General features: G+C 38.8%; 1 protein-coding gene across 1 annotated transcript; it reads right to left on the reverse strand.

The window, feature by feature from the left end:
- On the reverse strand, positions 1-27,476 carry LOC121389796 (solute carrier family 2, facilitated glucose transporter member 3-like). Its single transcript, XM_041521445.1, has 12 exons — positions 27,325-27,476; positions 25,636-25,734; positions 20,972-21,132; positions 16,071-16,111; positions 14,997-15,167; positions 11,811-11,918; positions 10,790-10,878; positions 9,771-9,869; positions 7,023-7,235; positions 5,943-6,018; positions 3,494-3,621; positions 1-454 (listed from the first exon to the last, which is right to left on the reverse strand). The coding sequence occupies exons 1-12, from the start codon at positions 27,448-27,450 to the stop codon at positions 167-169; spliced, it is 1,599 nt and encodes a 532-aa protein (XP_041377379.1). The 5' UTR covers positions 27,451-27,476; the 3' UTR covers positions 1-166.
- Between the last annotated feature and the right edge of the window lie 489 nt (positions 27,477-27,965).

Raw genomic sequence — 27,965 nt, forward strand, 5'->3', positions numbered from 1 at the left:
TTCAACTCGGTTTTTTGAGGCCCTGTAAAAAAAAATTAAAAAATGTGAAAACTATATGTGGGACAGACAGATAGACAGACAGACAGAAGGACGGAGATGAAACCTATAGTTCCCTCTGGTTGGACTGGTGGGAGACTAACAAGGAATCGGGCTTATTCTATGACAATTAATACTCTGGTGCATTGGATGGGTCGTTTACTACAACATCTGGATCGCTGGGCGTGTCCAGTGCACTGGGTGTGTCCACTGATTTCGCCGCATCCTGTATCGTGGTATCTTGAGCAAGAAGCACCTTGGCGTCATCAGTCTTCACATCCTGGGGGGACGACAGGAATGCTTTGCTGATCTCGTCAAACGTGCGGCCCTTGGTTTCGGGAACCTTGAAGAAGGTGAACAGCCAGAAGATAGCCAGTAGGATGACAAATGGAATGAAGGAGTAGTCTGCTATGGCTTTCTGAAAACACAAACAGAATGAAGTAGTCAGCTATGGTTTTCTGAAAACACAAACGGAATGAAGGAATAGTCGGCTATGGCTTTCTGAAAACACAAACGGAATGAAGTAATAGTCGGCTATGGCTTTCTGAAAACACAAACAGAATGAAGGAATAGTCGGCTATGGCTTTCTGAAAACAAACGGAATGAAGGAATAGTCGGCTATGGCTTTCTGAAAACACAAACAGAATGAAGTAATAGTCGGCTATGGCTTTCTGAAAACAAACAGAATGAAGGATTAGTCGGCTATGGCTTTCTGAAAACAAACGGAATGAAGGAATAGTCGGCTATGGCTTTCTGAAAACACAAACGGAATGAAGGAATAGTCGGCTATGGCTTTCTGAAAACACAAACGGAATGAAGTAATAGTCGGCTATGGCTTTCTGAAAACACAAACAGAATGAAGGAATAGTCGGCTATGGCTTTCTGAAAACAAACGGAATGAAGGAATAGTCGGCTATGGCTTTCTGAAAACAAACAGAATGAAGGATTAGTCGGCTATGGCTTTCTGAAGACACAAACGGAATGAAGTAGTAGTCGGCTATGGCTTTCTGAAAACACAAACAGAATGAAGTAGTAGTAAGCTGTGGCTTTCTGAAAACACAGACGGAATGAAGTAGTAGTAAGCTGTGGCTTTCTGAATGAAAACAGAATGATTTCAATAGATTATTAGACGAGCTTGTGTGTCGTACTGATTTTACAAAATGAGCGTCAGGAGTTTTGTATTGCCCGAGTGAGAGCAGGGATAATACATGAATCCTGACATGAGTTTCATAAAATTAGTACAACTCACACGTGAATATAATAATTTCTTTATCATCCATATTACATGTATTATAATTAAAAAAATTTAATGAATAATAAGGACCATCTTAAAATGTCTTAACCACACCTAGAAGGAGATGACATAATGACTTCATATTTTACCTGCACAGTCTGAGCTAGGATTGGGGAAGCAATGTCATGTTATGACGTCGATTCCCAAAATTATGTCATTATACATTATTACATGTGTGCTTCGTATGATCTTTATGAACTCGGTTATGTTGAACCATGTGGACAATAATGTTTTGGGGTTTTTTCCTAAATTATTTTCTTGCTTATATCCAACTAAGGTTTAAGCACACTGTCCTGGGCACACACCTCAGCTATCTGGGCTGTCTGTCCAGGACAGTGGGTTAGTGGTTAGTGCTTCGTAGTTAGTGAGAGAGAAGACAGTGTAGTGGTCATACACCTACCCACTGAGTCATTAAACCTCGATTTGGGGTGGGAGCCGGTACCGGGCTGCGAACCCTGTACCTACCAGTCTTATGTCTGATGGCCTAACCACAACACCACAGAGGCCGGTTAATTAAATTTATTATCCACATAGTTCAATATATACAAGGAAATATAACCAGTACCGTACAACACACATATACATCATAACAATTTTGTGTGACCAATGAATGACGTCATTTTGGGAAGCGACATCATAACATGATGTACGTGGTTTCCCCAGTCTTAGCTGTGTGTAATCGCTTACCAATCATCTCCTCCTGATTATGTTTGCAACGTTTTGACTCAGTCCTTGTTAGCCTATTCATAAAGACTCATGTATTACCCTCATGCAGGACTAGCTTTGGGTCAGTAGAAAATTTCGCCAAATTATCAATTAAACTTAAAAAATTGCAGAAACCCTATTATTTTGTAATAGAATATCAATTATTACATGAAATTATTTCGCCAAATTAAAATAAAATTCGGCAATTGTTTTTGAAATTAGCAATTGGCGAATTTGGTGAGTGCCAGATATTGCCCTGCTCATGCTAAGATCACTTTGTGGAACAAGGCCCTGGGCCCCATTCTACGAAGCGATTTTAGCCCTAAGATTACCTTAGGCGCATAGCTACCCTATGCACTTAGGTTGATCTTAGGGCTAAGATCACTTTGTGGAACAAGGCCCTGGGCCCCGTTCTACGAAGCGATTTTAGCCCTAAGATTACCTTAGGCGCATAGCTACCCTATGCACTTAGGTTGATCTTAGGGCTAAGATCACTTTGTGGAACAAGGCCCTGGGCCCCGTTCTACGAAGCGATTTTAGCCCTAAGATTACCTTAGGCGCATAGCTACCCTATGCACTTAGGTTGATCTTAGGGCTAAGATCACTTTGTGGAACAAGGCCCTGGGCCCCGTTCTACGAAGCGATTTTAGCCCTAAGATTACCTTAGGCGCATAGCTACCCTATGCACTTAGGTTGATCTTAGGGCTAAGATCGCTTTGTGGAACAAGGCCCTGGGCCCCGTTCTACGAAGCGATTTTAGCCCTAAGATTACCTTAGGCGCATAGCTACCCTATGCACTTAGGTTGATCTTAGGGCTAAGATCGCTTCGTGGAACGGGGCCCTGATCTGTATTTTGTGGTAACCTATACATGGGTTACCAGACACATATTGCTTATTTCGATGCCTGTTCTCGTAATTTTCAGAGACCTAAAAATAACACCTGTCTTTTGAGCTGTCCGCACCATCGGCTACCTGTCTCAACTTTCTCCATGGATGTATCCTCGTCCTCTGCCGAAAATAAAGCTGGTCTGACCCACAGCACTAACAAACGACCACCGGTAGTAGGGGAGTATAGTAAGTGGGTTACAAGTGCCTCTTAACAATGCCAGAAGTAACGACTGAACATTCTCCGATGTGGTCAGACTATAAGCCCACAGATGAAGCTTATTGGAAATGACAGGTGTGTGGCATGGATAGCCACAATTTAAGAAAACGAAACCACCTGCCGCGGTTGGAGAGACAAGGACTGGGATGTGGAGGTGGACAACGAAAGAAGTTGAAAGATAGGAGTTGCTGCCAGATAGGGAAGAAATGAGATGGAATTCAAAGGAGAGAAAGGAAAGGGCACAGTGGGATAATAATAATAAAAAACAAAAAAACAATAATAACACCTTTAATAACCTGCACGATAAAAAAGAATAATTTAAAAAAAGATGTTTAAATAACACGTTTAATTACCTGCACTATGGGAAAGACGAGACTGACTACAAAGTTGGCCGACCAGTTGACCAACACAGCGATGCTGACAGCGGCGGACCGGGGGCCCTGCGCGAACAGCTCAGCCACGTAGAACCACGGGATGGCTCCTGAAATATCAAACAACAGTCACATCACACTTAACACTCGAGGCCCTATTTAATGGTCCTTATAATGTTCATCTGTATTCATGTTATGAACACACTGGAAACAAGATACTGTCAGTTGTAGATATTTATTAGCCTTGCCTCATGTCTGTGCGTCTCTGATGACGTGTTTTACACTGACGTCATGTATTTAGCAATACCGTATTTAATGCATAACAAGTACCATACACACTGTAAACACAAGGGATCGATTCCCGTTGGTTAACCATATGTCTGATGCCATAAAACCTTAATTAAAATGTGTTGAGTGTGTCATTAAATGTAACATTTTCTTCCTTATTCAATCTGTTAAGAGGCCTGTAAACTAAGCAAACTTTGTGTCCATTTTTATGGGTGGAAACTAGTTAGGCTCTGCCACTTTAATTTACTATTCTGTAAGGAAGGAAATGTTTTATTTAACGACGCACTCAACACGTTTTATTTATGGTTATATGGTGTCAGACATATGGTTAAGGACAACACAGATATTGAGAGAGGAAACCCGCTGTGGCCACTTCATGGGCTACTCTTTTCGATTAGCAGCAAGGGTTCTTTTATATGCACCATCCCACAGACAGGGTAGTACATACCACGGCCTTTGATATGCCAGTTGTGGAGCACTGGCTGGAATGAGAAATAGCCCAATGGGCCCACCAATGGGGATCGATCCCAGACCGACCGCATATCGAGCGAGCGCTTTCACCACTGGGCTACATCTTGCTCCCAGTCTGTAGAGGAACAGAAAGATTTTTTTTTTTTTTTTTTTTTTTTAAAACGCCATAAACATTTAACACAGAGACAAAGACATTCTTTTTTTTTGGACATTACAAACATGGAACCTGCAGTGCATGCCGAGTAATCACTCGGGAGACAACCGGCCTCGGTGGCGTCGTGGCAGGCCATCGGTCTACAGGCTGGTAGGTACTGGGTTCGGATCCCAGTCAAGGCATGGGATTTTTAATCCAGATACCGACTCCAAACCCTGAGTGAGTGCTCCGCAAGGCTCAATGGGTAGGTGTAAACCACTTGCACCGACCAGTGATCCATAACTGGTTCAACAAAGGCCATGGTTTGTGCTATCCTGCATGTGGGAAGCGCAAATAAAAGATCCCTTGCTGCCAATCGGAAGAGTAGCCCATGTAATGGCGACAGCGGGTTTCCTCTCAAAATCTGTGTGGTCCTTAACCATATGTCTGACGCCATATAACCGTAAATACAATGTGTTGAGTGCGTCGTTAAATAAAACATTTCTTTCTTTCTTTCACTCGGGAGACACACCCACAATCGCACCCGTGGGTGAAGCCTAGGTGTATGTGGCCTTATACCTACCCATTGAGCCTAGCGGTGCACTCACTCTGGGTTGAAGCCGATACTGGCATGAAAAATCCCCCATTGCCTCACGTGGGATATGAACCCACTAGCACAGTACCTACCAGCCTAAAGTCCGATGGCATAACCACGACACCACCGAGGTCGGTAGGAAGACAGACTTAATTGGGCACGTTAGTTGAGGTGAACATGTTAGCAGTCTTTGTGCCACTCATTTTTCATTAGCAGCAAGGGATCTTTTATACACTTTTACACAGAGCTCGAACTTAACGACTGCACCGACGGAAATTGTCGTCATTGAGATACAAATTGTGGTAGGTCAGGAGCATCAATGACTGCACAAAATTGCAAAATGTTTACACCTGGAGTACATTAGCTGCCAGTATATAACATTAGTACATTTAAAATATCTCTACATACAGCAAAATAACTCTTTTTTTTCTTCCAAATTGCCATGTGCAGGCTTTAAATTGCCGTCAGTGGGCCGTTTCACCCACGGCAATTTTGTTTTTAAATAGCCATGGGAGATAAATTCTTAAGTTCGAGCCCTGCTTTGATATACCAGTGTGGGGCACTGGTTGAGTTGACCCATTAGGCTATTTCTCGTTCTAGCCAGTGTTCCACAACTGGTGTAACAAAGGCCATGGTATGTACTATCCTGTCTGTGGGATGGTGCATATAAAAGATCCCTTGCTGCTAATCGAAAAGAGTAGCCCCTGAAGTGGCGACAGCGGGTTTCCTATCTCAATATATGTGTGGTCCTTAACCATATGTCCAACGCCATATAACTGTAAATAAAATGTGTTGAGTGCATCATTAAATAAAACATTTCCTTGGTTGAGTTGGTTGCCGTAATGTTGACAATCATAAACTCTAACATGGGAAGTTCAGTCGTTTTGTAAAAAATGATATCCAGTGAAAATTTGTATAGTATTCTACCTATTATATATACATACCTGGGCCGGTAGCAAACGAGATGATATAGCAAAGCACCGCGACGATACATATGTATGATAACCACTGGTACTCATGCTGTAAGCAAGAAGGGAGACAACTTACGGTTACATAGGCATACATACAATGTCTACTATTGTCCATTGCTTCAGGGCTACTGCAACCAAAATATTATCAGCACCCTTCTTTTTCTTTTTTCAAAATTAAAACAATATATATTAATTAAATGTTTAAAAACATTATTATTATTTCATTTTTAAAAATATATTTAAACATTAATGCCAATTATTAAAAAAACAAACACAAAAACCTCCGCACTTAAAATGAGAGCTGGTATGGTGTATATAATGTGCCTGCCTGGCTTTTATAAATAAATGTTTGGTGGTTTTTTTATTTTAAAATGTAAATTATTAAAATTAAAGCAATACGTGTCCCTTTCGTGGCCCAATTTGTTTTGTACCTCCAATTCAATGGCTATAACTCTGTGAAAAATGAGTATATTGCCAAACGAGTTAACCTTCATCTGTAACAGTACATGACAAAAGTATGCACAACATTTCAGCTCAATACCTTGAGGCATTGTGAAAAAAACATCTGGAAAACTATACGAGGGGCAGACGGAGAGAGAGATGTTAAGTTTCTTTTGTTTAACGACTAGAGCACATTGATTTATTAATCATCAGCTATTGGATGTCAAACATTGGTAATTTTGACATACAGTCTTAGAGAGTTTTGCATTAGTAGCAAGGGATCTTTTACATGCACCATCCAACAGACAGGATAGTACATACCATGCCCTTTGTTACACCAGTTGTGGAGCACTGGCTGGAGCGAGAAATATTCCAATGGGGCCACCGACAAGGATCGATCCCAAACCTACCGCGCATCAAACATGCACTTTACCACTGGGCTACATCACATCCAGCGAGAACTTACAGTCCTTATTGTCCCTCCCCCCACCACTTATAGTCCTAGTAAATAATAGTACCCTCCAGTTGGACCAGTAGAGGATGTTTAATAACTCATTTAAAACAGCCGAGGCTGGTGCCGACTATATTAACACGTGCTGCATGCAGTCCTACCTGGTATACGATGGCGACGGAGAGAACGAGCGAGAACACGAACATGCCACCGAGGCCGATGAGGTGCAGCGTGCGTCGCCCTGCGCGGTCCACCAGCAGCGCCGACACGAACGTCATCAGCATGTTGACCACGCCCGTCCCCACCGTTGCGTACTGCGCGTCGCTGTGGTCGAGGCCTGCGTTCATGAAGATACTCGTCGAATACATGATCACCTGAAACACACACAAACAAACAGCTGGCGGTGTATACAAATAAACAGCTGGTGGTGTATACAAACAAACAGATGGTGGTATATACAAACAAACAGCTGGTGGTGTATACAAACAAACAGCTGGTGGTGTATACAAACACACAGCTGGTAGTGTATACAAACAAACAGCTGGTGGTGTATACAAACAAACAGCTGGTTGTGTATACAAACAACTGGTGGTGTATACAAACAAACGGTGGTGTATACAAACAGACAGCTGGTGGTGTACACAAACAGCTGGTGGTGTATACAACAAACAGATGGTGGTGTACACAGACAGACATCTGGTGGTGTATATAACAGCTGGTGGTGTATACACACAAACAGCTGGTGGTATGCACACAAACAGCTAGTGGTATATACAACAAACAGCTGGTGGTGTATACGAACAAACAGCTGGTGGTGTATACAAACAAACAGCTGGTGGTGTATACAACAGATGGTGGTGTATACACACAAACAGCTGGTGGTATATACAACAAACAGCTGGTGGTGTATACAAATAAACAGCTGGTGGTGTATATAACAAACAGCTGGTGGTGTATTTAACAAAAAGCTAGCAGTGTGTACAACAAAAAGCTGGCAGTGTATACAACAAAAAGCTGACGGTGTATACGAGAAACAGATGGTGGTGTATACACACAAACAGCTGGCAGTGTATGCAACAAGCCGTTGGTGGTGTATACAACAAACAGCTGGCAGTGTATACAACAAACAGTTGGTGGTGTATACAAGAAAGAACTGGTGGTATGCAAGAAACAGCTAGGGTGTATAAAAATTGCTGGGAATGTACCAAACAGCTATACAAAAAACAAAAAAAACAGTTGAAATGTACGAAAACGGCTAAAATGTACCAAAAACAGCTGAAATGTATTAACAAATTATTCAAATTAATATCAAGTATATCATAATAAAAAATGACAATTATTTACATTGATACTTGGGAATAAAAAACGACATAGTCTTTAAAGAATGGTGGGGAATGGTCCGTTTATCGGAGTCTAGAAACATAGGTGATAAAAGCCTGATAACATTCTTGACTTTCTTGACATGTGATAACCTCCTGGTAACCTCAATGACCGGTCTCGACTTTCTTGACATGTGATAACCTCATGGTAACCTCAATGATCAGTCTCGACTTTCTTGACACGTGATAACCTCGTGGTAACCTCAATGATCAGTCTCGACTTTCTTGACATGTGATAACCTCGTGGTAACCTCAATGACCAGTCTCGACTTTCTTGAAATGTGTTAACCTCCTGGTAACTTGAATGACCGGTCTCGACTTTCTTGACATGTGATAACCCCCTGGTAACCTCAATGACCGTTCTCGACTTTCTTGACATGTGATAACCTCCTGGTAATGTCAACAACCAGTCTCGACTTATTTCGATGTCTGGCAGGGCTCGAAATAGGAAATAAAGTATGGCTTGCTGTTATTTTTTCTTAAATAGCTGGCCAAAGGAAATATCCTTGCTAAGAAAAAATATGACCTTCTGAAAATAGGAAAGCATGGGATGTGGGAAGGGTTTGGAATGGTGTATGAAAAATTACGACCTTTGACATGTATTTGAGACCAATATGGAATTAAAATATATCAGAATCATGAGTTAAACAGCAGACAGAATAATGGTGGGGAACATTTAGTTTAGTACTGCATTGTGTTTCGCTATGCAAGTTTCAAAGTCACAAAGATCGCTACACAATTTTAAAACATTAAACAGTTGTTACTAATAAATTTTTTATCAACTAGAAATATCCTTGCGCATGCATTTGTCGCTTGAAAATTGACATGCAATTTTGGTTTGGTGGGGTGACATGCAATTTTGGTGGGGAGACAAGCAATTTTGGTTTGGTGGGGTGACATGCAATTTTGGTGGGGAGACATGCAATTTTGGTTTGGTGGGGTGACATGCAATTCTGGTAAGGTGTGAATTTCTACATTTGTGTATTTCACCTGCTAGACTACAAAAAACTATCACTTTTTGCTTTTTGCAGGCCGCTATTGTGGTTGTGGAGATGAGCCCCGTTTTATTGACCGATCATAGCGTTAAGATCACCTTAAGTGCATAGCTATGTGCCTATAGCTACCCAGGAGTGCAGAAATGGAAAATATTTAACTAGCCCACCGAACCAGAACCAACTAAAATATATTAGCTGCCAGAATTTCTACTAGTCCACCAGTCTATAGAACAATATATTATTAACAATATTATAATATACAGTGTCTTCACTTCAAATGAAATATATAGATATATTGACAAGACATTATTAATAGCACTTGGTAAGTGATCACGTGGCAAACGAAATCAAAAAGACAGATAGACCATCAGGCTGGTAGTTGCATTTGTTAAATTGTCCGTAAGAATTTTTACTCACATTTGGCGAGCAGGAGAGAACTTTCTGCACCCCTGCTACCTATGCATTTAAGGTGTTCTTGGCGCTAAGATCGATTTATAAAAAGGGCCCATGAAGAGCACTGTGTGTGTGAACTTACTGCGTTGATGCCAGAGAACTGCTGAGACAGCTGTAGGACCAGACTGATCAGCAGCGGTATTCGCAGCTCCCGCTGTCTGAACAGGTCCATCACGGAGAACTGTAAACAACAAATATATATAATTATCATCCATTAAAGCCTTTTGTAAGAGATATCGCTGGCACTATAATTTGAGACATCTCCTGCAATATTCTCCTAGGAGATATCGCTTCTTATAATCTTGATTGGTCAAATTTTAATCACAAGACATTATTTTGTTACATCACTGTGTATGTTTCAGTGCTAAACCTATCATTTGTGACGTCACGCCACTGTTGTTCTGCTAGTTAACGAGTCTACCACTGCCAAATATAGTGACATTACTGACATTGTTTACAACTGTCACAAATATAGTGACATTACTGACATTGTTTACAACTGTCACAAATATAGTGACATTACTGACATTGTTTACAACTGTCACAAATATAGTGACATTACTGACATTGTTTACAACTGTCACAAATGAAATAACGATATCATAACGTATTAGCACTCATTGATAAAAGTATAAAAATCCTTGGCAAGCCTCGGATTTCATACTTTTATCAACTTGTGTTGACACGAGGGGAGTATCCTCTATTTATTAAAGTTAAAGTTTGTTTTGTTTAATGACACCACTAGAGCACATTGATTTATTAATCATCGGCTATTGGATGTCAAACATTTGGTAATTTTGACATATAGTCTTAAGAGAGAAAACTCGCTACATTTTTCCATTAGTAGCAAGGATCTTTTATATGCACCATCCCACAAACAGGATAGCACATACCACAACCTGTGACATACCAGTCGTGGTGAATATTTTAGACTGAACAAGAAATAGCCCAATGGACCCACAGATTGGGATTGATCCTATTGAGCTACATGTATGTTCTGCCCAAGAACAGAAAAGAAACGAATAGAAAAAAACCAAACAAAACAAGATGAAAAGAAAAGGAAAGAAGCCAAATGCAACCCAATGAAAGACAAAACCAAACCTTTGTAGCTCGTTGCTGTTCCTCTTTTTCTAGTTGCATTTCCAACAATTCGTCACTGACATCGGAAGTTTTTCGTAACCAGACTAATGCTGAAAATAAAACGACACACAATCCAATTACGATGGTGATCCATTTTGAATGTGGTTTTATTTATTTTTTATTTTTTATTTCAACTTATTTTCATGCTTATATCCAATTAAGGTTCAAGCACACTTTCATGGGCACACACCTCAGCTATCTGGGCTGTCTGTCCAGGACAGTGGGTTAGTTGTTAGTTGGTTAGTGAGAGAGAAGAGGATGTAGTGGCCTTACACCTACCCACTGAGCCCTTAAGAACTCGCTCTTGGGTGGAGCCGGTACCGGGCTGTGAACCCTGTACCTACCAGCCTGCAATCCGATGGCTTAACCACTGCGCCACCGAGGCCGGTTAACATCAGTGACGGATTAACAACATACATGTAGCAGTGTAGCAAAGACTAAAGGCTCTGTGCTTTCATGGGTTCCATGGATCAACTCTTTTTTTTTTTTTTTTACAAGGGATATTACAGCTATGGCAAAATCGAGTGGAGAAGCATGTATAATATGCTGTGGGCCCCACAGCCGTGTAATCCACCACTGATTAACATGCAGCTATCCACTTTGAACTTTTAACTAGTACAAAGCCGGTTTAAGGATCTGCGGGGCCTGTAGCACAAATGACAGTGGGTTCCCCTTCCCAGGAAAAATATTTTGCAACTCCCTCGGGGAGAGAAAAAAAATGACCTGGGAAAAATAAATATACACATCACCACAGGGCCCCTTGAAGCGTGGGGCCCGTAGCACATGCTACATATGCTACTAGGATAAACCGGCTCTGCTAGGGCTAGTGACTATTCATTTTTGATTAACATGTGTACTCTACTGGGTAGCTACATTACTGATACTGATATAAACAATGTTAACTTTTCTTATCTTCCCATGACCTATGGCCATTTCTTGAAAACAGTGAAAACAAGCAACTTTGGCCCAAACATTTGCTTACCATCTGTTGCTCCTTGTTTGTTGTCCCGCGACAACATCAGATAGCGTGGACTCTCAGGACAAAAGGACAATGTCAGCAGTTGGAACATAACCGGAATTATAGTCAGACCTAGAAACACACAATCATTCTATTAGATGTCATTCTGTATTCCTATATAACTATAGTCAGACCTAGAAACACACAACCATTTTATTAGATGTCATTCTGTATTCCTATATAACTATAGTCAGACCTAGAAACACACAACCATTTTATTAGATGTCATTCTGTATTCCTATATAACTATAGTCAGACCTAGAAACACACAATCATTTTATTAGATGTCATTCTGTATTCCTATATAACTATAGTCAGACCTAGAAACACACAACCATTTTATTAGATGTCATTCTGTATTCCTATATAACTATAGTCAGACCTAGAAACACACAACCATTCTATTAGATGTCATTCTGTATTCCTATATAACTATAGTCAGACCTAGAAACACACAATCATTCTATTAGATGTCATTCTGTATTCCTATATAACTATAGTCAAACCTAGAAACACACAATCATTTTATTAGATGTCATTCTGTATTCCTATATAACTATAGTCAGACCTATAGAAACACACAATCATTATATTAGATGTCATTCTGTATTCCTATATAACTATAGTCAGACCTAGAAACACACAACCATTCTATTAGATGTCATTCTGTATTCCTATATAACTATAGTCAGACATACAAACATACAATCATTCAATTAGATGTCATTCCTATATAACTATAACGGGCTACGTCCCACTTCCAATGTGTTGTGAGCAGTTTATCAATGAGCTACGTCCCACTTCCAATGTGTTGTGAGCAGTTTATCAATGAGCTACGTCCCACTTCCAATGTGTTGTGAGCAGTTTATCAATGAGCTACGTCCCACTTCCAATGCATTGTGAGCAGTTTATCAAAGGGCTACGTCCCACTTCCAATGTGTTGTGAGCAGTTTATCGATGGGCTACGTCCCACTTCCAATGTGTTGTGAGCAGTTTATCAATGAGCTACGTCCCACTTCCAATGCGTTGTAAGCAGTTTATCAAAGGGCTACGTCCCACTTCCAATGCGTTGTGAGCAGTTTATCAATGGGCTACGTCCCACTTCCAATGCGTTGTGAGCAGTTTATCAATGGGCTACGTCCCACTTCCAATGCGTTGTGAGCAGTTTATCAATGAGCTACGTCCCACTTCCAATGTGTTGTGAACAGTTTATCAATGGGCTACGTCCCACTTCCAATGTGTTGTGAGCAGTTTATCAATGGGCTACGTCCCACTTCCAATGTGTTGTGAACAGTTTATCAATGGGCTACGTCCCACCCCCAATGTGTTGTGAACAGTTTATCAATGGGCTACGTCCCACTTCCAATGTGTTGTGAACAGTTTATCAATGGGCTACGTCCCACTTCCAATGTGTTGTGAGCAGTTTATCAATGGGCTACGTCCCACTTCCAATGTGTTGTGAGCAGTTTATCAATGGGCTACGTCCCACCCCCAATGTGTTGTGAACAGTTTATCAATGGGCTACGTCCCACTTCCAATGTGTTGTGAACAGTTTATCAATGGGCTACGTCCCACTTCCAATGTGTTGTGAGCAGTTTATCAATGGGCTACGTCCCACTTCCAATGTGTTGTGAGCAGTTTATCAATGGGCTACGTCCCACTTCCAATGTGTTGTGAGCAGTTTATCAATGGGCTACGTCCCACCCCCAATGTGTTGTGAACAGTTTATCAATGGGCTACGTCCCACTTCCAATGTGTTGTGAACAGTTTATCAATGGGCTACGTCCCACTTCCAATGTGTTGTGAACAGTTTATCAATGGGCTACGTCCCACTTCCAATGTGTTGTGAGCAGTTTATCAATGGGCTACGTCCCACTTCCAATGTGTTGTGAGCAGTTTATCAATGGGCTACGTCCCACTTCCAATGTGTTGTGAGCAGTTTATCAATGGGCTACGTCCCACCCCCAATGTGTTGTGAGCAGTTTATCAATGGGCTACGTCCCACCCCCAATGTGTTGTGAACAGTTTATCAATGGGCTACGTCCCACTTCCAATGTGTTGTGAACAGTTTATCAATGGGCTACGTCCCACTTCCAATGTGTTGTGAGCAGTTTATCAATGGGCTACGTCCCACTTCCAATGTGTTGTGAACAGTTTATCAATGGGCTACGTCCCACCCCCAATGTGTTGTGAACAGTTTATCAATGGGCTACGTCCCACTTCCAATGTGTTGTGAACAGTTTATCAATGGGCTACGTCCCACTTCCAATGTGTTGTGAACAGTTTATCAATGGGCTACGTCCCACTTCCAATGTGTTGTGAGCAGTTTATCAATGGGCTACGTCCCACTTCCAATGTGTTGTGAGCAGTTTATCAATGGGCTACGTCCCACTTCCAATGTGTTGTGAGCAGTTTATCAATGGGATACGTCCCACTTCCAATGTGTTGTGAACAGTTTATCAATGGGCTACGTCCCACTTCCAATGTGTTGTGAACAGTTTATCAATGGGCTACGTCCCACCCCCAATGTGTTGTGAACAGTTTATCAATGGGCTACGTCCCACCCCCAATGTGTTGTGAACAGTTTATCAATGGGCTACGTCCCACTTCCAATGTGTTGTGAGCAGTTTATCAATGGGCTACGTCCCACTTCCAATGTGTTGTGAACAGTTTATCAATGGGCTACGTCCCACTTCCAATGTGTTGTGAACAGTTTATCAATGGGCTACGTCCCACCCCCAATGTGTTGTGAACAGTTTATCAATGGGCTACGTCCCACCCCCAATGTGTTGTGAACAGTTTATCAATGGGCTACGTCCCACTTCCAATGTGTTGTGAACAGTTTATTAATGGGCTACGTCATTTAACAGACTGCTAATGTGTTGTGATCAGTTTATCAATGGGGTACACCCCACCCCCAATATGTTGCTAACAAACCTAGCTTTGCACCAGTAAAACTAGGCCTAATGACCTGCATATATCTCCAGTTCTTTCCTAATGTTTACCATAACAGACTGTTAATGTGTTGTGATCAGTTTATCAATGGGCTACGCCCAACCCCCAGTATGTTGCTAACAAAACTAACTTTGCACCAGTAAAAACTAGGCGTAATGATCTAAAATTCATCTTCAATAATTCCTCAATGTTTACCGAGGCAGACAGACCAGAGGTCTGTAGTTCCGAGGGCCAGTTTCATGCCGAGAACCTGCGAGACGAGGGCTCCGACGGTGATTGCCAGCTGGTTGATGGTGCCCGACATGCCTCGCAGGGAGACGGGAGCGATTTCAGACAGGTAGAGGGGAGCGAGGCCCGTGTTGATACCTTGGGAAACACACAAACACATATCACTTTATGGCCAGGTATGATATACAATATTTATGGAATGAGCTTGAGCTTGAGCTTAAGCTTGAGAGAGAGAGAGAGAGAGAGAGAGAGAGAGAGAGAGAGAGAGAGAGAGAGAGAGAGAGAGAGAGAGAGAGAGAGAGAGAGAGAGAGAGAGAGAGAGAGGGGAGAGAGAGAGAGAGAGAGTTGATACCTTGGGAGAACAGAGAGAGACAGAGAGAATGAATAAAAAATGTGAGCGGTGAGGGAAGAATCGACTGCTGCTACATGTATACCTACCAAAAAGCAGCAGGGTATCTTCTATGTCCACTTTCCTAGAGACAGGCCAGGCCTTTGATTTATCAGTGGCTGTGAAGGGGGGGAGGGACAAGAAAAGATCCATCAAGGGCGAGAGAGACCAGAGAGACTTCAGACGAGGACTCTACCAGAGTGCTACATGAGAGAGAGAGAGAGAGAGAGAGACGGTTGTAGAGGGGGAGAGAAGGATGGAGGTGAAAAGAGATCAGGGCAGAGATATCTACAGAGAGAGGCAGATGTAGGAGAGAATGCCGAACTTCTTTTAAAAGGTTGGGAGTTTTTGTGGTGAGGGAAGAATTGACTGCTGCTACATGTATACCTACCTACTGCCCCATCTCTTGGTAGCTTGGCAGCAGGGTATCTTCTATGTCCACTTTCCTAGAGACAGGCCAGGCCTTTGATTTATCAGTGGCTGAGACAGAGAGCAGCCACGACAGGGGAGCAGGCCCCCTTCCTACAAAACACATCCAATAAAGAGATAGCGTTTTTAATCCAATAACCAAAAATCAGCACTTCAGACGAGGACTCTAGTTTTTAAACACCGTGCTACATGTGATACTTCCACACAGACCAATTAAAGATCACCAATCACGGTTGTAGAGGGGGTGTAGAAGGATGGAGCAGTCCTAAAAAACATAATCAGAGGCAGTGTAATATCTACATCTGAGAGGCCTTTATGTAGGACCCTAAACACTACAAGAGCCTATTGTTCCTGATCAGAAACTTCTTCCTACAAAACACAGACCAATTAAAGAGGACCCTAGTTTTTAAACACTACAAGAGTTTAGGGAGGTTCCTGAGCAGAAACTCCTTGCACAGACCAAGCCCTAGTTTTTAAACACTACAAGAGCCCCTGAGCAGAAACCCCTTCCTACAAAACACAGACCTACAGACCCTAGTTTTTCACTGCTTGGTGAGCGAAACTCCTTCCTACAAAACACAGACCAATTAAAGAGACAGACCCTAGTTTTTAAACACTACAAGAGCCAAAATATTGTTCCTGAACTCCTTCCTACAAAACACAGACCAATTAAAGAGACAGACCCTAGTTTTTAAACACTCAAGAGCCAAGAATTGTTCCTGAGCAGACTCCTTCCTACAAAACATAGACCAATGGACAGACCCTAGTTTTTAAACACTACAAGAGCCAAAATATTGTTCCTGAGCAGAAACTCCTTCCTACAAAACACAGACCAATTAAAGAGACAGACCCTAGTTTTTAAACACTACAAGAGCCAAAATATTGTTCCTGAGCAGAAACTCCTTCCTACAAAACACAGACCAATTAAAGAGACAGACCCTAGTTTTTAAACACTACAAGAGCCAAAATATTGTTCCTGAGCAGAAACTCCTTCCTACAAAACACAGACCAATTAAAGAGACAGACCCTAGTTTTTAAACACTACAAGAGCCAAAATATTGTTCCTGAGCAGAAACTCCTTCCTACAAAACACAGCTAGCAATTAAAGAGACAGACCCTAAAGTCCGAATCACATTGTTAACAACTACGATAAATTACTCTCCTACTTTTAATTACCATTCAAGTCTCCATACTTTGTCCAAACACAGATCATGAAAAAAGAGATTAGCTAGATTATAACCATGTCGCATAAATTGACTTTGCTGAGATCTCTGAGGACAAACCATATATGCAGTTTTTCTTGGTTGCCATTTTGCGTGTTTATTACCCCAGCGGTCACTTATAACAGGGAAAATATTTTTCATATTTTCTCAGTGAGAAATATTCTGCATTGGTCTAACGAACAATACTATTGGACGATTTGACACTTACAAACCAATGACCATGTCGATACTAAATATGACGACATCACAATTTGGCAAAAACACAAAATGATGTCATGTACTTTAAAGAGTTTGCTTTTATGGCTCTCTCTTTTGGGCGTTAAATTTATAACAAAATGCCATTTTAATTTAATTAAGAATTGACTGCAATTATTTTTTGGTTCATGCAAGTATGAACCGAAAAAACGATGTGCACACGTACTGTATGACTCAGCGTAGTGGGACATACAAAAGTGTACACATCGTGTTTTCGGTTCATACTTGCATGAACCCAAAAATAATTGCGGTCAAATCTTATAATAAAATTTATATGCATACTTTAACAATACATAACTGAATTTATTTTGTTTACCTTTAAATACGCTTGTAGTAATGTTTGTGTAAATTTCATTAATACTTATGTCGCGTACGAATGGAAATGTTCATTCACTATCATTTGAATCAGGTGATTGTTTTGTAAATGAAGTCATTTCCTCTAGCTGCTGTGCATTTTTTTGTATCATTTAGTTACATTGGAAGGAATTGTCCTATTCGTGTTTAGTTTATATTTTATGAAAGTGAATGAAGGGAACGTGTCTAACATTTATGCTGTCGGTGGAACCGTTTAATTTTCGCCAAAAGCTGTTGAACATCGCTTACAAGTAAGTTACAGGCGTGAAGTTTCATTATTTCTTTGGCCACCGACCGAGTCTCATGTCATGATTAGTGAAGAGGTTGGTTGGTTGTTTTTTAAATCAATGCATAAGAATCTACATGCTTACTCTGCTATAGCATTTTCCATTAATTTATCGTATACATTTTTTTAAAATTGTTTTTGTAGCTTTCACGTGTGTTTTCTTCAAAATATCTAAATATGGTTGCCTGAATAATCCAGCTTGTTGCACAAAAGTAGTGCAAGTCAGTGGGGGGGGGGGGGTAGGTGTGGCTTAAATTTGTTTGGTTCATCGAGATATGAACAACAAAAAGTAAGCACCTCTGGACCAATCAGATTGCTGTAAAGTGTATAGACGCAAAGGAAATTTAATTATTTCATTATGGATTTTTTTTAGCAGAATAAAGCTCTAAAACCTTTGTTTTGAAAATTCTCTATGAATGTGATTAAATAACAGTTATAGCAATACTCAGAACAGTGCGTAAAGTCTTTTACATCGTTTCTATAACTGTGCGTGCATGTGTGTTGAAAATAAAGGCTTTTAAAGAAAAAATAGCTGAGATAATAAATAGAATAACAAACTCAATTCCAGTTACAATGTATTATCAAATTTATGTCCCTTGTGAAATAATGTTCAGTTATCACTCACTAAAGCTTGTGACAAGTGAAAATTATTTCACTAGGGACATAAATTTGATAATAACTGGTACCGAGTTTATTATCCTCTATTTATAGAATACTCTTCAAGAGGGATGGATCGATATCATGTAATCTTACAACTTAGATTATGGGGAAGCATTTAATATACTGTAAAAATCTTGAAGAATTAAATAAAAATGGTGACGACAAGCACAGCCGATATTTACCGATATTAACAATACATTTATAGTTAAAGTGACAGACCCTAGTTTCAACCCGTGAAAATTAACACTAAGTTTAGTTACAGGGACAGACCCTAGTTTCAACCCGTGAAAATTAACACTAAGTTTAGTTACAGGGACAGACCCTAGTTTCAACCCGTGAAAATTAACACTAAGTTTAGTTACAGGGACAGACCCTAGTTTCAACCCGTGAAAATTAACACTAAGTTTAGTTACAGGGACAGACCCTAGTTTCAACCCGTGAAAATTAACACTAAGTTTAGTTACAGGGACAGACCCTAGTTTCAACCCGTGAAAATTAACACTAAGTTTAGTTACAGGGACAGACCCTAGTTTCAACCCGTGAAAATTAACACTAAGTTTAGTTACAGGGACAGACCCTAGTTTCAACCCGTGAAAATTAACACTAAGTTTAGTTACAGGGACAGACCCTAGTTTCAACCCGTGAAAATTAACACTAAGTTTAGTTAAAGGGACAGACCCTAGTTTCAACCCGTGAAAATTAACACTAAGTTTAGTTACAGGGACAGACCCTAGTTTCAACCCGTGAAAATTAACACTAAGTTTAGTTACAGGGACAGACCCTAGTTTCAACCCGTGAAAATTAACACTAAGTTTAGTTACAGGGACAGACCCTAGTTTCAACCCGTGAAATTAACACTAAGTTTAGTTACAGGGACAGACCCTAGTTTCAACCCGTGAAAATTAACACTAAGTTTAGTTAAAGGGACAGACCCTAGTTTCAACCCGTGAAAATTAACACTAAGTTTAGTTACAGGGACAGACCCTAGTTTCAACCCGTGAAAATTAACACTAAGTTTAGTTACAGGGACAGACCCTAGTTTCAACCCGTGAAAATTAACACTAAGTTTAGTTACAGGGACAGACCCTAGTTTCAACCCGTGAAAATTAACACTAAGTTTAGTTACAGGGACAGACCCTAGTTTCAACCCGTGAAAATTAACACTAAGTTTAGTTACAGGGACAGACCCTAGTTTCAACCCGTGAAAATTAACACTAAGTTTAGTTAATCTATAAACCTGTAACACATTTGGATAAAGTTACAATTGAGTGAAACATGAATGTGTGACTTTGAAATGGTGAAATACCTTCTAAAAATAAGACTAAAATTTGATTCCATAACTGTTATGTCTCAGATGCACATGCATTTTTAAAATTATGAGAAATGCATTTTGTGATATTAAAAACACCAGGATGACCAAAAACACTTCGAATGTACAGAAATTGATAATCTAAACAATCAAATCTAAGTAAAGTATGACTCTTGTTATCAAAAACGGCTATAATAGTTTTAAAAATATGCCTTGGTGTTTAAAAACTAGGGTATGACCCTTTAAGAGAAGTCTAGGCTTCTATATATTTTGTGATGCTCTGAAACCGGGCTTCCTATTGTTTTCATGCAGCATTTTCTAACATAGCGTTATTGTACAGTCATCTTCTAACGTAGGCTCCCAAACCTTTTTGAACGTGTGGCAACATCTCATCTCACTGAGAAATGAAAATGTTTTCCCCCATTCCTGTTCTCACCATGTGGTTGTAAGGTTTTGATGTTATGCAATGGAAGGAAGGAAAGGTTTTATTGAACAACACACTCAACACATTTTATTTACAGTTATATGGCGTCAAACATATGGTTACGGATAGTACATACCACAGCCTTTGTTACACCAGTTGTGGAGCACTGGCTAGAACAAGAAATAGCCAAATGGGTCCACCAGTGGTGATCGATCCTAGCGAACGCTTTACCACTGGACTACGTCCCGCCCCTTATGCAATGGAAATGATGAGTAAAAGGTTTTTTTTGTGTTTTTTTAGATATTCTGAAACCTGGCCTTTAACCCAGGCAGGCTTCTATTCAAGGCAGGCCTGTAGTGTTTTTCAAGACATTGTGAGAGCTGGTCTGTAATCGAGGCAGGCTTCTATTCAAGGGATTACAATACTACCATACTGATACCATATTAATACCATATAAATTCACATGCAAAAGGGAGCTATACATTATTTTCCTTGAACTAGTTTCCGGGGAGTGATAGGGAGCAAAAGTGAGAGCTCCCTTTAAATGGCGAGGTCCGTCTCCCTCCCTTGCCCTCCATGTAACAATTCTGGGACAGCCTTTAGGTAGCTCTCACCTGCCGTAACGGTTGCCCCAGAAACCAGCGCTGACTCCGCCCACCATTCCACCCACTGTGAAAATGGCCACGGTGACCGCCCAGAGGAGGGTAAGCTCGTCTTCGGGAAGATATTCACTGTATCTTTCATAATAGGTTTTATTGTAGAACTGCTGGATAACCTGTCAAAGAAAAACAAACATGTCAAAATAGGTTTTATTGAGAACTGTTGGATAACCTATCAAAGAAAAATAAACATGTCGTAAGAGATTCTATTGTAGAACTGCTGGATAATCTACCAAAGAAAAACAAACATGTCGTAATAGGTTTTATTGTAGAACTGCTGGATAATCTACCAAAGAAAAACAACCATGTTGTAATAGGTTTTATTGTAGAACTGCTGGATAATCTGTCAAAGAAAAACAAACATTTCATAATAGGTTTTATTGTAGAATTGCTGGATAACCTGTCAAAAAAAAAAAATTGTCGTAATAGGTTTTATTGTAGAACTGTTGGACAACCTGTCAAAAAAAAATTAAAATGTTGTAATAGGTTTTATCGTAAAACTGCTGGATAACCTGTCAAAGAAAAACAACCATGTCGTAATAGGTTTTATTGTAGAACTACTGGATAACCTGTCAAAGAAAAACAACCATGTCGTAATAGGTTTTATTGTAGAACTGCTGGATAACCTGTCAAAAAAAAAAAAAATGTCGTAATAGGTTTTATCGTAAAACTGCTGGATAACCTGTCAAAGAAAAACAACCATGTCATAATAGGTTTTATTGTAGAACTACTGAATAACCTGTCAAAGAAAAACAAACATGTCATAATAGGTTTTATTGAGAACTGTTGGATAACCTGTCAAAGAAAAACAACCATGTCGTAATAGGTTTTATTGTAGAACTGTTGGATAACCTATCAAAGAAAAACAACCATGTCATAATAGGTTTTATTGTAGAACTGTTGGATAACCTGTCAAAGAAAACAACCATGTCGTAATAGGTTTTATTGTAGAACTGTTGGATAACCTGTCAAAGAAAAACAACCATGTCATAATAGGTTTTATTGTAGAACTGCTGGATAACCTGTCAAAGAAAACAACCATGTCATAATAGGTTTTATTGTAGAACTGCTGGATAACCTGTCAAAGAAAACCAAACATGTCGTAATAGGTTTGATTGTAGAACTGCTGGATAACCTGTCAAAGAAAAACAACCATGTTGTAATAGGTTTTATTGTAGAACTGCTGGATAACCTGTCAAAGAAAAATAACCATGTCGTAATAGGTTTTATAGTAGAACTGTTGGATAACCTGTCAAAGAAAACAACCATGTCGTAATAGGTTTTATTGTAGAACTGCTGGATAACCTGTCAAAGAAAAACAACCATGTCATAATAGGTTTTATTGTAGAACTGCTGGATAACCTGTCAAAGAAAACAACCATGTTATAATAGGTTTTATTGTAGAACTGCTGGATAACCTGTCAAAGAAAACCAAACATGTCATAATAGGTTTGATTGTAGAACTGTTGGATAACCTGTCAAAGAAAAACAACCATGTTGTAATAGGTTTTATTGTAGAACTGTTGGATAACATATCAAAGAAAACAACCATGTCATAATAGGTTTTATTGTAGAACTGCTGGATAACCTGTCAAAGAAAAACAACCATGTCATAATAGGTTTTATTGTAGAACTGCTGGATAACCTGTCAAAGAAAAACAACCATGTCGTAATAGGTTTTATAGTAGAACTGTTGGATAATCTACCAAAGAAAAACAACCATGTTGTAATAGGTTTTATTGTAGAACTGCTGGATAATCTACCAAAGAAAAACAACCATGTTGTAATAGGTTTTATTGTAGAACTGCTGGATAATCTGTCAAAGAAAAACAAACATTTCATAATAGGTTTTATTGTAGAATTGCTGGATAACCTGTCCAAAAAAGAAAAATTGTCGTAATAGGTTTTATTGTAGAACTGTTGGACAACCTGTCAAAGAAAAACAACCATGTCGTAATAGGTTTTATTGTAGAACTACTGGATAACCTGTCAAAGAAAAACAACCATGTCGTAATAGGTTTTATTGTAGAACTGCTGGATAACCTGTCAAAAAAAAAAAAATATGTCGTAATAGGTTTTATCGTAAAACTGCTGGATAACCTGTCAAAGAAAAACAACCATGTCATAATAGGTTTTATTGTAGAACTACTGAATAACCTGTCAAAGAAAAACAAACATGTCATAATAGGTTTTATTGAGAACTGTTGGATAACCTGTCAAAGAAAAACAACCATGTCGTAATAGGTTTTATTGTAGAACTGTTGGATAACCTGTCAAAGAAAACAACCATGTCGTAATAGGTTTTATTGTAGAACTGTTGGATAACATATCAAAGAAAACAACCATGTCATAATAGGTTTTATTGTAGAACTGCTGGATATCCTGTCAAAGAAAAACAACCATGTCATAATAGGTTTTATTGTAGAACTGCTGGATAACCTGTCAAAGAAAAACAACCATGTCGTAATAGGTTTTATAGTAGAACTGTTGGATAACCTGTCAAAGAAAACAACCATGTCATAATAGGTTTTATTGTACCTGTCAAAGAAAAACAACCATGTCATAATAGGTTTTATTGTAGAACTGTTGGATAACCTGTCAAAGAAAACAACCATGTCGTAATAGGTTTTATTGTAGAACTGTTGGATAACATATCAAAGAAAACAACCATGTCATAATAGGTTTTATTGTAGAACTGCTGGATATCCTGTCAAAGAAAAACAACCATGTCATAATAGGTTTTATTGTAGAACTGCTGGATAACCTGTCAAAGAAAAACAACCATGTCGTAATAGGTTTTATAGTAGAACTGTTGGATAACCTGTCAAAGAAAACAACCATGTCATAATAGGTTTTATTGTACCTGTCAAAGAAAAACAACCATGTCATAATAGGTTTTATTGTAGAACTGCTGGATAACCTGTCAAAGAAAAACAACCATGTCGTAATAGGTTTTATAGTAGAACTGTTGGATAACCTGTCAAAGAAAACAACCATGTCGTAATAGGTTTTATTGTAGAACTGCTGGATAACCTGTCAAAGAAAAACAACCATGTCGTAATAGGTTTTATTGTAGAACTGCTGGATAACCTGTCAAAGAAAAACAACCATGTCGTAATAGGTTTTATTGTAGAACTGCTGGATAACCTGTCAAAGAAAAGCAAACATGTCATAATAGGTTACCCATATGGTTAAAAATATCTTGGTACATATTAAAGTGATATGTCCCACTTGGCATGATGCCAAGTGGGACGTATCTCTTCGACGTTATCGATTGGTGCAGTACAACCTTACAAGAACGTCAACCAAACAAGTTGAGTGATATAAATTAGATCAATTATTGGTAATAAATAGGATATTAAACTCACTACCATTTCGTATCATACGTTTATGTCCCTCATGAAATAATTTTCATTGTCACTCGCTAAAGCTCATGACAAATGAAAATTATTTCATGAGGGACATAAAGATCATACAAAATAGAAGCTTATTTAATATCCTATAATTACTGTAGAACTACTGGATAAATTGACAGACACATGGACAGACAAGAGATAAAATATATAGTCCCCTCCAAACTAATTAAGAATTGTCTGCAATTACTTTTGTTTCGTGAACTATAACAAACAAATTTACAATAATGGTGTCTTACATATGTATATGTTTATTATACATAGCAAAGTAATATGTAGATCTATCCAGTGAAAAGTAATATTTTCACTGTATTTTAGTACAGTGAAAATATAGAAATCGTATTTACTTTTTTGTAAAAGTTCATGATTAAATTATCTCCCTTTGTGTTGTTTCTTCGTATTTAAGTTTGATGATTACCAATGCATCTGATTGTATTTGAAAAATTAAAAAATGTAATTTAAACAACTGTACCTATAAAAAGGAGATACGAATTGCAATTACGATAATATATCTAAAATGAATTGAATATGAAGCTATATAATGATGACACAATGTAGTGTCATTGAGTGTAAGTTAAAATTTAACGATGTTCAATTTGGGGGGGGGGTTGGGGGGGGGACTTTTTTGGAGGATCATTTGTCAGGTATGTTTGCACAGCAGTATTATTAAATAAATGTTAATTTAATAATTAAATAAAGATAATTTTTATTCAAATTTCTTTTAAAAAGTCTATGGTGAAGTACATTTTCTGCAAAAGTTCCATCTGAAGAAATATACAGATATCATGGCATTACGTGTTTATCGATAGGATAAGCGAAAGATATTAACAAAAAGCAAAAAATATTGTCAAAAATAAGGAAACATGTATATAATAAATAGACCATTTTATTGTCTTTTTATTTAATACGATTTTTATGTCAACTCGTAATGTGTGAAAACCATATTTTCACTCATTGCTTCGAAATTCGTGAAAATATTGTTTTCACATATTACGAGTTGACATAAAAATCGCATTCGAAAAAAAAAATGAAATAGCCTCAATAAATATGTATCTATCCATCAAACAAAAAATCAATTATCACACAATTAAAATACAATTTGCCAACTGTTCTTAAATTTGCAATTGGCGAATTTGGCGAGTGGCAGAGCTAGCCCTGATATTATTAAATAAATAATCTATTTAGTATTTAACTAAAAATACTTACTAGCTCTGGAGCATTGACAACACCAGTGTTATACCCAAACTGGAAGGACGAGCCAATGACGCATGACAAAATCGCTAGAACCAAGTTTTTCGTCAAGCCCTGAAAATATTGAAAACTTCTAAGGTCCTACATGTCGTTATCTGCATAGTCATGTACAGTGAAACCGGTCTAAATCAGATCATGTTGGGGACCTAATATTTATCCGATTTAGACAGGATCTGGCTCCGTATTCATAAACGTATTTAAGTCAATGTATGATACCTAAATACATACGTAAAGTACACAGATAAGTATCATACATTCACTTAAGTACATTTATGAATACGGAGCCAGGTGTTTAGAGAGTCGCATAAATTTAGACAGTAATCGACCATTAAACTTGGCCAGTTTTGACAGGATTCTGGTTTCTTCAGGGTCTTGTTTAGACAGGTTTCACTGTATATAACTGTATATAACAGGTACCTGTTGCAATTAAACTATCAAATCATAATATATTTAATTTTTACAATCAGTGAATGAATTAAAAATGTTAGTTTCCTATAAACACATACTGTTATATATATATTTTTTTAATTTATTATGCAAAATTATTTAGTTTGACAATTACAATAAAATTAATATTATTAGATTTACATATTGGAAAACCAAGGTGTAAATTTTCGACACGGTACTTCATGACAGTTTGGTTTTAAAAAAAAATGAATATTCTTGATAAATGTTTATAAGATTTGACCGCAATTATTTTTGGTTCATGCAAGTATGAACCAAAAAAACGATGTGCACACTTTTGTATGCCGGAGTCATACAGTGTGCACATTGTTTTTTCAGTTCATACTTGCATGAACCAAAAAATAATTGCGGTCAATTCTTAAATTTAAAAAATGCAATACTTGATCCAAGGTGGATCTAAAATGTGTATAGGGAGCACAGGTAACAGTGGTGGATCCAGTGGGCCCCAGTGACATGAGGTGGAATGCCAAGGGAACTTTGGGGGAGGTTTGGAGGGGGATTGTAAAAAAAAAAATGAAAATTAATATATAATAAAATTATAACTATTGCAAAATTTAGGGGGGAGGTCGAGCCCTTGAGCCCCTGGGTAAAGTGTAGTTCATTTTGTTTAATGACACCACTAGAGCATATTGATTTATTAATGGATGTCAAATATACCAAATGGTCTTAGAGGAAATCCTCTACATGTTTCTGTTAGCAACGGATCTGACCGACCGACCGACCGACCGACCGACCGTCGTCTCTCTCTCTCTCTCTCCCTGAAGTTTGAGGCAAATTGAAGTGAACATTTTGCCTGTGTGTGTGTGTGTGTGTGTGTGTGTGTGTGTGTGTGTGTGTGTGTGTGTGTGTGTGTATCTGTGTGTCTGTAAATGTGTGTGTTAGTGTATCAAGATAAACGTCTCCGGCACAATATTTATTACTGTGATATTTATTGCTGTGCCGGAGGTCTAATAGATGTCAAAATGTTGAAACACGGACCGTAGATGTTTACCTTGGTGAACGTGCGTGCATGCGTGCGTGCGTGTGTGCGTGTGGAGTGGGTAACACTAACAGTTAATCATAATAAACTAAATTAGTTTGTTTTTATTTTTTAAGAGTTTATATTCATCTGTTCATTAAATTATATTTGTTAAAAAGGGTTACACTACAGCTAGGAAGATGGCACATTGACAGTCATACTTGATCTTCCTTGTTCTTTTTAAGTTTACGATAGTAACTGTTTATTTCTTTGTTTCCATCCGGCTCCGAGTCACTGTCTTCGATGCTTGGTCCTAAAAGTCTTCTACGTTCAACATCACTGGACATTTCGCGTGTCAAATATTTCGCGAACAATAATTGACTGATACACTTCTCTTATTTTCTTTTAATTGTCTTAAGCGACCCAAACTCTTTTCTCAAAATACATTTGCCGTCGTCGTTCTAGGTTTTAGGGGCGGTCTCAAAAGTTACATAATGACCAAAAATATTTATTGTGTGCGCGCGTGTGTGTGTTATTAAACATAATTTACTACTAACGTTACTGTATAGAGAAGATAATAAACGTGTTACCAGTTATTATCAAATTTGTCACGAGCTTCAGCGAGAAGGAAGGAACTGTTGTATTTAACGACGCACGTACGTGCACTCATTTACGGTTATATGGCGTCGGACATATGATATGGTTATGGACCACACAGAGATTGAGAAAGGAAACCCGTTGTCGCCACTTCATGGGCTACACTTTTCGATTAGCCGCAAGGGGCCTTTTATAATATGCACCATCCCACAGACAGGATTGTGCATACCACGGCCTTTGTTACACCAGCTGTGGAGCACTGGCT

This window comes from Gigantopelta aegis, chromosome 15 (genome assembly GCF_016097555.1).
Source record: "Gigantopelta aegis isolate Gae_Host chromosome 15, Gae_host_genome, whole genome shotgun sequence".
Lineage (NCBI taxonomy): Eukaryota > Metazoa > Mollusca > Gastropoda > Neomphalida > Peltospiridae > Gigantopelta > Gigantopelta aegis.

What these genes read in the sequence shown, in the direction of transcription:
- LOC121389796 (XM_041521445.1), bottom strand. Translation starts at nt 27,450, where the DNA reads ATGTCCAGTGATGTTGAACGTAGAAGACTTTTAGGACCAAGCATCGAA. An exon ending in TTGTCAATGCTCCAGAGCTA is followed by an intron (nt 21,133 to 25,635) that starts GTAAGTATTTTT and finishes TTTCTTTGACAG; the next exon opens with GTTATCCAGCAGTTCTACAA. An exon ending in CCTCTGGTCTGTCTGCCTCG is followed by an intron (nt 11,919 to 14,996) that starts GTAAACATTGAG and finishes GTGTGTTTCTAG; the next exon opens with GTCTGACTATAATTCCGGTT.